At 34.8% G+C, this 12651-nt stretch overlaps 1 protein-coding gene across 1 annotated transcript; it reads left to right on the top strand.

Annotated features, from left to right (window-relative positions):
* The first annotated feature begins 843 nt into the window (after positions 1–843).
* On the top strand, positions 844–11304 carry LOC144836160 (uncharacterized). The gene is made up of 10 exons (XM_078691380.1): positions 844–969; positions 3869–4080; positions 4696–4848; positions 5277–5469; positions 6131–6234; positions 6782–6956; positions 7274–7385; positions 7717–9102; positions 9452–9922; positions 10405–11304. The coding sequence occupies exons 2-10, from the start codon at positions 3920–3922 to the stop codon at positions 10548–10550; spliced, it is 2901 nt and encodes a 966-aa protein (XP_078547506.1). The 5' UTR covers positions 844–969; positions 3869–3919; the 3' UTR covers positions 10551–11304.
* The last annotated feature ends 1347 nt before the right edge of the window (positions 11305–12651 follow it).

Below are 12651 nucleotides of genomic sequence, written 5' to 3'. Positions count from 1 at the left end.
GTATTTTTAGCTTTAAATTACATTTTTTCAGGTAAATAATTGGGGTTTTTTTCGATCCAGTTTTTGGTAAAAGTGAATAAATATTATGTGACAAATGGCATATTAAAAAAATTGAAAAAAAAATATTTTGTAGGAGGACAATATATCTTTTAAACACTGTAAGGATCTTAATGAATACTTATCAATTTTATTCCTATTACGTGGCCTATAAATAAAATGATTAGTAGGCCTACATTGCTAGTGTCGTTTGTAGTTGAGTTGAAATTGTAGTCCTTAATAATAATAATAATAATAATAATAATAGAACCTTTTGATTTTTGATTCTTTTCCGTTTTGTATAGGCCTACAGTCAAATCTGTACAATGTTGCAGAGCGATCTGTCCACAGAATCCAAAAAGGTCATGTGTTTTCTACGGTGCCATTTTTAATGTAAGTAGGTTACAAGGATTATTTTTGAGAAAAAAAAAATATGGTAACGTAAAATAAATTAACGAGCTTATTCGGATGTTGAAAGTAGAAATCTTCAAATACCATGTTGGGAATGAACAAAATTATTAAATATATTTTTAAAAGACATATGAACGGTTATTTATGTTTTAATAATTTCACTAACTTTTCCGTTTCACCAATGGGCAAGTTCTGGTTGACTATTTTTCATCTTTAAATTACACACATATGTATATTATACATTTTTGTTCTAAATAAAGTTCGTTAAAGTTGTATTTTTTTTCGGGGATTTTTAGTCGCGTGCAAACGCGACTCGACTCTACTGAGAATTAGTGAGCGCCCTCTAACATATGAAATAGTTCCCGAGAGATAATTTTTTTTTTTGGTGCAAAAAGCGGATCATGCGGCACTTCGGCTTCGCTGAAAGAAGACCACAAAACCCCTCTTCTCGGTTAGGCCTAGCCTAGGCTAGTACTTCGCTTTCATATTTGAATGTTCTTTAACAAACTCATGGCAGCGTAGGTGGGTGTCACTGTCAGTTCGGTGATAATTATTATTACTCAAGTGGGCCTAATAATTGACTAGCCCTAGCCTAGGCTAGCATCCAGTGTAAGAGTAGCAAGGCAACTACTACTAGGCTAGGCCTAGCCTAACTAGGCTATGCCTACTGACTAGCTAGCTAGGGCCTACCTAGCTAGGAGGCCTACTAGGCCCTAGATAGGTCTAGCAGGCCTGGCTAGCTAGGCCTAGCAAGCCGGTGTCTTGCAGCCTACTATATGCTATAAATGAGTAAGAGAGAAGACAGAAAAAACAGCCTAGCCTAGGCCGGTGTCAGATGAAATCGGTCGCGCTTGAAATCGGTCGCGTTTGAAATCGCGATAAAATCAACTTCCGGTATTTTGTATGGCGCGCCGCTAGAGCTATACTTTTGATTATATCGGTCGCGTTTGAAATCGGTCGCGTTTGAAATCGGTCGCGCTATTTTGTATGGATCGAGCGGGATGCCTGCTAGAGCGGGATATACATTTTTCGTTTATATATATTTAATTGATATTTGTTAGGAACTAGATTATTTATGTGGATATTTTTTATTTGGTTAATAAATATTTATTGTTAATCATTAAATTAATTTTTTTTTTTGTATTTCACAGGTCTCGGAGAAGGACTGTGTCTGTTCAAAATGGCCATTTATAAACACGTTTAAATATTATATTAGGCATAATATTATATAAGGCATATAATAATTTACCTCTATTTATATGTACTGTAATTAATATATTATATAGAGAATATACGTCTGTCGTGTCTTTTATTCATAATTATGCAAACAATTACGTATGGTTTTAGGATATTAATAAAATATATAGATAATATGCCGTTATAAATCAATCTACCGGCCTACAGTAGGACTATGATGTACAATGATTGATGTGAGAATAATAATGTATGGATAATAAAGGTGGACACGATTCTCAAAGAGGTAATCTGCACTGATATTTAAACATTTATATTTACGAACGGCGTATGAATGTGAGACACTGAGTTGCACTTACTTAAATTTACATTAAATGATTACTGTATTATAAATGAAGGAATAAAAGATATTCAAATTAAAATCTATAGTATCGCCGACGTATATACGTAAATTATATATAAATCACAACTGTCATCTTTACCTCGCCATGGACAACGATCGTACGTGTTTTGTCCATGAGTTGACACACTAACAAGTGCGTGTTTTTTAAAAAGGGGAAACCCCGTCAGCAAAATAACGTATTGTGTTAGAGGAAACAGCTGCACGATCATAGAAGGCGCATCTCCGATATGGCTTATGTGGGGGGTTATTTCAGTTACTCGCCTTTTAACCATTCGCATATAATGATCATTTTACTAACAACTATTTTAAACCTCAGAAATAAAAATATACACGTGATTTGCCTCAACAATAATCATTATACACTTAATATTATCCTACATAACGGATAGAAATAAAATAGAAATAAAAATAAGGTGATCGAATAGTATGTTGTTAACGACATGGATATGATATAATCTGCCACAGTATGCATAAGTATAAAAATGGATACGCTGACTTTACGGGCTATATTGTAAAAATTATTGTTTTTAAATAAATTGTTCTCTTTTACGTAATTGTTTGCATAATAAAAGACACGGCAGACGTATATTCTCTATATAATATATTAATTACAGTACATATAAATAGAGGTAAATTATTATATGCCTAATATAACATTATGCCTAATATAATATTTAAACGTGTTTAGAAATGGCCATTTTGAACTGACACAGTCCTTCTCCGAGACCTGTGAAATACAAAAAAAAAAAAATTAATTTAATGATTGATAATAAATATTTATTAACCAAGTAAAAAATATCCACTTAAATAATCTAGTTCCTAAAAAATAGCAATTAAATCTATATAAACGAAAAATGTTTATCCCGCTCTAGCATGCATCCCGCTCGATCCATACAAAATAGCGCGACCGATTTCAAACGCGACCGATTTCATCAAAAGTATAGCTCTAGCGGCGCGCCATACAAAATACCGGAAGTTGATTTTATCGCGACCGATTTCAAACGCGACCGATTTCAGACGCGACCGATTTCATCGTAAACCCCTAGGCCTAGTAGTAGGCCTCTAGGGCCAGGCTATTATCCTTTCGGTGATCAAGATAACCATTTTCTAGGCCTAGGCCTATTTTATTATTATTTATTAAACGTTTAATTTTTTAGCATTTTTTTCATTTTAATGGACGCACATTTTAATCCACAAAAAATTTACATTTTTGAATAATATAAATAAGAGTGAAGTTTCAATAAATTATAATTATTATTTCCTCATTTATTTGGTTACCGCTCAGGAAGATACGTATGTACAGTATTCTACGTGAGACAAGCGATGTGTGGTTTCTCACTCGTCTAATCCTAGGCTAGGTTCCAAAATGTAATTGGAGGGCGATTTATATTTTATGAAAGTAATAACTTCTTCATAAATTATATCATTTCAATTACATGCTTAGCCTACACTCTATCACACTATATGTGACAAAAAGTGTGATGTGCCCATATATGGACGTGATGATGTCATATAAAACTACAATATTTGGGCATATCACTACCATATTTGGGCCTACCTAGACTAAAAGTAAATGTGTCATAATTTGATGATAATCTATATATTTAATTATTGTTTATTGTATTTGATACAATTATTAATGTATTTTGAAACCAGGCTTAAAGCTCTATATTGAGCTTATTTGGTCTTTTCCAGGCTTTGCATTTTTTATTTAATACTTTTAATTATTTTGTAAAACTATTAAGTTTGATGCATTGTGAAATAAAAACGAACGAACTAACAAATCTAATAAAAAACATATTTTTTTCTCCTTTGTTCTTCTAGGCTCTACTTTTATAGCAAGAAGTTCATAGTTGCCATAGGCCTCAACCAAATATGTCAAGGCTCACATCTAATGCTTTTAGGAACTTTCAAAGCAATGAAGATCGTTCAGGCCTTCGAGCAAGCCCAAGAATTTTAAACCTCTCAAAACGTATCGTAAGTCCAGTAAAGATAAAGATAGCCAGTCCAGATGTTGTCCGGTCACCGATTGCCCTGTAAGTCCAACCATTCTTTTACTCTTCATACAGATACTGTTAGACTACATGGCTACGTTTTGTTCTAAAAAAATGTAACAGTTGATTCGCAGCGTTCTATGAAGGCCGCGGTTAGAGACACAGAGTTCAGTGAGTGTGTTTGTTTGATTGGCAGCAGTGCTTTAGTATAGGCAAGCGCGTTGGAAAATCGTTTTGCATATCCTTAATCCATAGTTATACATAAGGTGTGATGCACATTGGAAAAATGACTCACCTCTCCCCGGGTGTCATATAATGCGTCATACCATTGACAAGTGCATAATGTTATTGTGGAATTAAGAATTTCCAGTATTTAAATTATTACACCTGACTTTCTGTGTAAATGTAAAGGTACGTAGGCGTAAAATTCTCAGCAATACCGAGGCTGCCATATAGGTCTACTTATGACCTGTTGAACTTGAGTTTATGCTGCAACATGTTTGTGCATGAGATATCCTTCACCAAAATTTTGAGATGTTTGAGACGTATTTGCCATGACCTTTCACCCCTTATTTCTGAATCTCCAATATGCACATGCGTATTCTAAAACTACATACAGTACTTCTTGAACATTCTTATAAATATCCAATTTTTTAGGTTCAGGAAATTAGATGCAGAAATAAAAGCTGACCCTTGCAGTAAAGAGAGCGTGATATCCGCAATCAGAAAATGTCGTAAACGATCTGTGAATTCAGAGAAGGATCGTTCTGAAGCAAAGTTAACAGAAGATAATAACAAAACTAAGAAACTGTAAGCTACGGTTAACCTAACCTTAAAAATCAGTTGAGTTTTTGAATAGCACACCTGAAAAATGTCCCTGATCTTTCAATCAATTTTGGAAGCGGAGTAGAACAATTATAGACGGCATACACTACATGTGGGTCAATCATGATCAGTCAATGACAGCTAGCCTCATGTCGTGTGTGGTTGCTCACTCACTGTGTAGCAAAAAATAAACATGAAAAAACGAAAATGCAGTACTCGCGCACATATAATGACAATTTGCACTCTCAATGATGTCATTAAGAGTGCAATTGAACATTTATTTTAATATCATGTGACCCACAATCCTCGGCAATCAAATGACAATAATATTGCATTGCACCTTCAAAACACTGTTAATTGTTGCTTTACTCTTTAGTTTAAAAACTAACTCCTTAACATTTATTTGATGCTAGGCGAAATGAAATCAACTTTAGAAGGACACCTTCTCCTCTGCTCACCGTTGACAACAACGTCTCCAACAATGAAGTCAGTCAGAAGGTAGCTGTTAATCAGCCTCGTCTTAGCATGAATTATGGGATTGTATCAAAGACGCCACGCAACGCTATATTCAGTTCGTTTAGCTCCTCTAGATTAGCTTCCAATAATGTGAGTTTTTACCGTGTTTTTTTAGAATAAAGTGAATTCTGATAACGAAACCTTTTGACACCTATATTTCAGAAGCTATTTATAGTGTAGGAGACAATTAAAAATGCGATTAAACACAAAAATACAAGAAAATACAATTATCTCTACTCGATATTAGTGTATTGGATCTTTTTAATCCATTGTATTGTATAGTTTTAAAGCCTCTATCTATGAGGTAATTTGTCAAACAAACAGTATTGAATCTTGTTTTTGCCAAAAAGTGGCTATTGTCAAGTTAAGCCTACGTGTTGATTGGGCAATGAGTAATCAATAGTGTAGTTCAAAGCCTCTATTTGCATTGAGGTAATTTCTCCAATGATAACAAAATTAAATTTGTGGTATTGTGTATAAACCACCTGCTCACCTAGTGTTCCCTTCATAGACGACAGTTGTGACTATAGATTTTAGACTTTGACTTTATACAGTTGACGGAATGTTTTTTGTTAAAAATTATGTAATTTTTGTGACTATTTTAGTATGATCTTTTGACTTAGTCAGTTTTTTTTTTAGAATTTCTAAAATGTGTTTTTTTATTTCATGCACAGATTATGAAATTAAATAATGGAATGAAATGGAGCAAATAACAAAATAAATAAAATAATAAAAATTAATTTGTTAACAGAAAAAAAGATTATTTGAAGAGACTGTATTGGAGGAGGATGATGTTGTTCCTTCTAAGAAGTTTATTCATGCTTTGCAGGAGAAAAAGTTACCAAATACCAATATGTAAGTGGCAATCTTAAATAGCCTGAAGGATGTGCGGCTCCCTAGATAATGGCTGTGTGTGACTGTGGCTTTGTGTGTACTAGTACACCTGGGTAACCACCTACTCGCCTCGTAAAATGTACTAGGTTAAAATTTTTGGTCGGTTTGAATTGTGCAACATTAAAAGTAATTCACAAATAATACACAAGTCAGAGTGTTTGTGGAGATGAGGCGCACTTGAGGGTATTTACAATGGTGTGACATGCACAACATTGCGAATACCCGAGATTGCTCCTATAACATACAAATTTACTATTTTCATTTACCTGGCCTAGAAAGAAGTTAGACCTAACACGTCAAGTACCACTGCTCGGCTACCAAATTACCGCCTAGGCCTAGCAAAATGGACAAGATATACAAGTGGTGTGTGTTTATTTTTTCACTTCAGTGCATGATAGTGAAAAAATAAAGAGCGCACACATGACTCATTTCAGCGCATCTGATTGGCTACATCCTTGACCCCATGTTATAAATTGTTTTAATAATTCAAGTAATATTTTTATTACAGTAAAGAAGTGTCTGTATCAATAGTTGGTAAATCTTCAAACCAATCTGCAAAAAAACATGATCAAGAAAAAGTTAAAAGCTCTGAAACTGAATCGGACGGTCAGCCAAAGCTTAAAAGGACACAGGGTCATCGGAAAATGCCAACATTCAGCGCCATAGGAAGCAGTATATTCGTAGTGAGTAAAATAATTAGGAAGGCCAGCTGCATAAATATGACCAACCCATGTGCGACTAATAAATAAAATGATCATTTTATTGTAAGTGAAGTCATAACCCATAGATATATTAAAATATAAATATAAAAAAAGAGAAAATTGGCAACAGGTATTTACAGGTCCTCAAACCATTCCTGATTGTTTAAAACAGTAACTCTGTGTACTCCGAGTACCACAGTTTTAAAGTTGCCGATCCAGTTATAAAGTTTATAAGTACAGTAAACTTTAAATTTATTTATTGTTTGTATCCACTTACAGAATTATATTTTTATTTATAGCCTTCAAGTACATCATTTGAATTCACAGCGAAAGACTTGGCTGAGACGAGATACCAAGCGGAACAACGAGTGAAACTCCTTAGGCAAGAACTTAAAGAACAGGATGAACTTGGTGAGTTAAGTCAACCCTAACCCTTAATCATAAACATTACAAAAACTGTCTAAATTGATTAAAGTGTCTGAAACCAAAACTTGTTTGAAGCAATTAAAACTAAAGCTCTGTCTACACTATTAAAATAGTTTGACAAAAAAGTGTAATTTGCCAAAATATGATAGTGATATGCCCAAATAAAAAGAAAAATATCACATTCTGTCCATATGGGCATATCACATTTTTTTGTCACATAAAGTTTTATAGTGTAGAAAGAACTCAATATTCTCCCAGTTATGGACTTTTTACCGTTTTAAAACGATTTAATTATCTGTGTGTGTTTTTTTTATAGAGCAAACTAAATTAAAAATAAATACTAAAGTAGAAGGATCTGGTAATGTTTTGGGAACCCAGACAAATACCCCGTCACTTAATATTGAGACGTCAACGACTGGAAAAGGACTACCACAGCTAACATCGTTAATCAAACAGCCTAGTCAACAAGAACCTGTGAAGACTTCAGGATTGTTAACCCAGCAAACTGGTGCCAGTTCAGCTATGCCTACTTTCTTGCAAGGTCTTGGAAAGCCATCTGCTTCTACCATTCCTCCTTCAAATCTCTTAACATCCACTACTGCCAAGACTGGTTCTCTCACAACTGGAACTCTTGGGCAGAAATTATCAACAGGTGGACTTGGAATGACACCAGTCTCATCAACACAAGGTACTACGCCAGTAATCAACTTCGGTACCAGTTCAAAGGTCATACCAGCGGCTACCAAAACCACTACTTCTTTGAATCCAGATCTATCAACTAAGAGTGCTTCAAATACTCCTTCAGGATTTCAGTTTGGAATCAGTGAACCTAAACCTTCCTCTCAAACTGGTTCTACATCATTATCTAGTGCTGGACAAGGATTCAAGTTTGGTGGAACTGGTGACAGTGCTGCTAGTGCTAAATTTCCAGTTGGAGGAACTGTTCTTGGAAGCAGTCCATCCCTTAACCAACCTACCAGCGTGCCATCGACTTCAACTGGTAGCTTCACATTTGGTGGATCAATGACCACCAATAGTAACAACCAAACTAGTAAAGAACAGAATAAGTCAATGAATTTACCAAGTTTCACAACATCCAGTGGTTCTATAACTGGTAACACAGGTTCATTTGGTGGTGCAACAGTGAGCTCAAATATTTTTGGTGCCACTACGACTGGTGCAAGCGCCCCATCCACTCCAGCTCAACAAGCATCCTCATCCTCCTTCCAGTTTAAAGCCACTGGCAGCTCCGGTAATTTGTCTGGTCAATCATCTGGATTGTTTCCGTCAGGGATTACTAATAGTGTTTCTTCACAATCGCAAAAGAGTACGTTTAAACCGATATTTGGTGATAGCCTTCCATCCATGTCATCAGCGATGACGCCACCTAAACAAACATTTAACCCAATCTTTGGTGCACCCAACAAAAGCAAACCACCTCAAGGTGGATTTAACTTCCAACCAGGTGTAACGTCCGTATCAACAGGTGGTCAAGCTTCTACACCTGCATTTGCCTTTGGTGCTAAGAGTTCCTCTACTTCTGGTGTTTTCTCTGGTATTACATCTGGTATGCCATCTGGTATTGCTTCAGGCATTGCTTCAGGTACAACTGGCAACAGTGGTGGTTTTAATTTTGGATCAAGCACCACTAAAAACACCTCAAATACAATGACAGCAGGAGCCAGAACCGGTTTAAATTTTGGTAAGTAAAATAATGAAGTCACAATGCCTTCAAATTTGAACTTTACCCAATGTATAATAATAAACACCAAATAATGAATTTTACAGCTTGTCCCAAGATATTTAGAAACTTTATTTGGTCAAATTTACCATAAGTTACAGAACATTGGCTCTATGTTTCATGTAAACTTCCTCTTTTATGACCTCTCTGTGTGACCTTTCTGTTTTGAAATTATTACTGTACCACCTGTATAAAACCAAACAATATAAGAATACTTGGCGTTTAATAGACATGTGGACTGTTCCATTCTTATGGAATGGTTAGTAGTTCTATAGTATTAATATAATATTCTTGTGTATTTTTACTGTAGGGACTTTGCAAGCACCAAGTAGTGGCTTTCAATTTGGCCAATCAAATCCCACTAATCTTCAAAGCACTCAATCTGGTGGGATGTTCAGTCAAGCTCAAGCAACACCAGCGTTTGGCCAGACTACACAGAGTATGACCGGGTTCGGACAGTCCAGTGGCTCCGCATTTGGACAAACGAGTAAACCGACCTTTGCACCGTCTGCAGCAAATAGCTTCGGTCAACCAAATCAAACTAACATGTTTGGACAACCTGCTCAAGCAGTTCCTTCATTCAGTCAGAGTTCTTCTCAGCCGGCCTTTGGTCAAGCGTCCAGTCAAGGTGCTAACACAGGCTTTCAGTTTGGTGCTCCTTCTGCTACGCCTTCTTTTGGCGGATTTGGCCAAGCAGCAACTCCAGCTGCTTCCCAGCAAATGGCTCCATCATTTGGACAGAGTGATAATGCGAAACAGGGCTTCAACTTTGGTGGATCAGGTAGGAGACTATTTAAAAAATATCCAAAAAATATTGCTAATAGAGTGAAACAACCCTTTCTTATTAGTTCAAATATAGACCAGGAGAATTGCATTTAAGCTCAGGTACAGGCATACATTTTAAATATAATATCTGGTAGTGTAAATAAAACAAATGTGTTTAACAGAAATCGTGACAAAAAAACATGAATTTCCCTTAAAATTGCCAGATACAAAATTTGACAAATTTCTGCTATAAAAGACAGACTTTTTTCAGTAGTTAGGTAGTTTAACCAATGAAATACCATATCCGGCAACTCCTTAGAAAGTGAAAACAAAGTTGTAACATAACAGGAAACAATGAAACATTCATGAGAAAAACATAGCACCTTCTCTGCACTCTTGCATTTGCTTGACACAGTGATTCTTAATGACCTTTAAGATTGTGTCCGCTGATCATGACACCTTTATTAAGAGATATTTAATGTATTTGTTTGTTTTCAGGAGTGTCTCCTGCACCAAACTTTGGTTCCGGTGGTTTCATGACGCCAACAGGACAGAATCAAAATTTTTCTGTAGGGGCCGGTGGAACGATAGCCAGGGACCGAAAGAAATATGCTGCCCGCAGAAAAGTGAATAAAAGGAGGTGATCCGTATGTAGGTTTTATACAAATTCAAGGAAGGTATTTTTATTGCCACTGATTGGTGGTTTGCCTCACTTCAAAACGTGGCTCTATCTACTAAGGAAGAGTTGTGAATTTATTAATGCTACAAAATAAAAAAAAACAAAAAAGGCATTAATATGAGTTTGTTATGGTGGCCACCAGAAAGTGCATTCCTGTACCTTCATGTTTGAAGGAATGATGCCTGTTTAGTTGTATACAATTTTGCTTATTCTCGCATCTGTACATTGCGGCCAATAACATCCACTTTGAAAGGTAGTTGTCACAACATGAAATGGCACTATGGCATTCTCATTCTCGCATTCTATTGAAAATGGATGGACGATTCAAAATCAAGTTCCCAATTAAATTAAGAAATGGCTATTTTGCCATAATTAAGAAGAATAATGCTATATAGGGTATGTAAATATTTTGTGTTGCATCATGGTTACGATAAATTTTTAAAACATTGTTTGCAAAATATACTAAAATTTATTCTGCGTCAAAAGTGATAAACTGTTGTTCAAATTGAGTTTCTAAATCTGTGTTGTATTGTAACACTTTCAATACAATCTTTGTAAAAAGTAAAAAGTTTCTGTAAATGCAGCATAGACCAAGAAAACCTTAGTGTACCACATTTTATTTGTCGAAAAATGTAGTATATTTGTAATTTGTAGCGATGTTATCATCATGCCAGTGTGTGAATATTATATTTTGTCAAATAAAAATAAATGGAGCAGCATGTTATAGTATTTGTAATAATTTCAATAATTAGGTGATCATTTAGAATAAAATGATCACCTATTGTTATTGTATAAAATCTTTATTATTATTTTTTTTTTTATTATTTTTTTTCTTTTTATTGTTTCTGTACACTATTTTGTGTAACAATTATCTCAAAAAGTTTAATGTCAATGATTACAAAAATTTCAGAATATCTTTCAAATAATACAACTTAATCCTAATAAGCTTTCCAGCGTGATCACTCATCCGTGACGACATTTATACGCCATTTTGCGAAATCACATTATCAATCATATCTCCATAATTCATTATCACATATTAATGACATTCACTACACGTAAACTTCAGATCAAGGGTAAAAATATTAGCAAAAAAAAAGCACGCGCACGTAGGTTCATGCGCGTGATATCGCGCGTTAAAAATTTAAAACGCTCAAAATTAAGTTTTGATCAATTTAGAGCATGAATTAGGCCATTTGCGTGTTTCAAAAAATTACTGCGCAAAAATGCGTTTTTGCGCGCGCGATACTTAAAAAGCGTAAAAAATATGAATTTTTTTTACAAATCTCATTCTACTCACCATCCTTAGTACATTCACCAAATTTGAGTCAGTTCCGACTTAAAATAACGCTATACGAGCACGTTAAAAATGACAAAATGCGCACATTTATTTTACAAAAGTTCTGAAAATGGTGAAAAATAGGTCTTTTTTAAAATGAAAATAATTCTTCAGAATGCAAGATGACCCCCGATTTTTTTAACTTATTCTGGAAGCCATTGAGTTGTAGATATGAATTCATGTACACATTTTACGTACAAAATGTTTTGACGTCATCAAATGGCCACTTGAATTTAAAAATTAGGATTTGTTATCTTTTTGTGTAGATTATCACATTCAACAGAGCGCATCTTGGTTATGTGTGCTCGAATTTCGCACAACTTTCAGTATGTGCTTGCTTAATTAATTATCTTTATCATGAGTTGACACTATCTTCATTTTAATGACGTCATCACGCGTAAAAACTTGAATAACGTAGGCCGTGTAATTTCACCTTCGCAGTAAATTTGAATATCTTACAGCTCTTCAGAATTGAAGGTTACCTTGATGATTATAATTTATTATGAAAGCTGATGAAATGTAGATATTAATTCATATAAAAATTAAGCCTATCGGATGTTGTGACGTTAACATATGGCCAGTTGAAGTGAAAAAGTAGTTTTTTCATATTTTTCGTCAAAGTTATACACAATTCAAAGAGCGCGCACAGCGCTTCTACGTGCCAAATTTTTTTCCAAATCTTATATTTTTTTGCTCAATTAATTATCTTTCGAAATTGTCATCTTAA

This window comes from Antedon bifida, chromosome 2 (assembly GCF_963402885.1).
Source record: "Antedon bifida chromosome 2, ecAntBifi1.1, whole genome shotgun sequence".
NCBI lineage: Eukaryota > Metazoa > Echinodermata > Crinoidea > Comatulida > Antedonidae > Antedon > Antedon bifida.
This window is presented reverse-complemented; position numbering and strand designations above follow the sequence as displayed.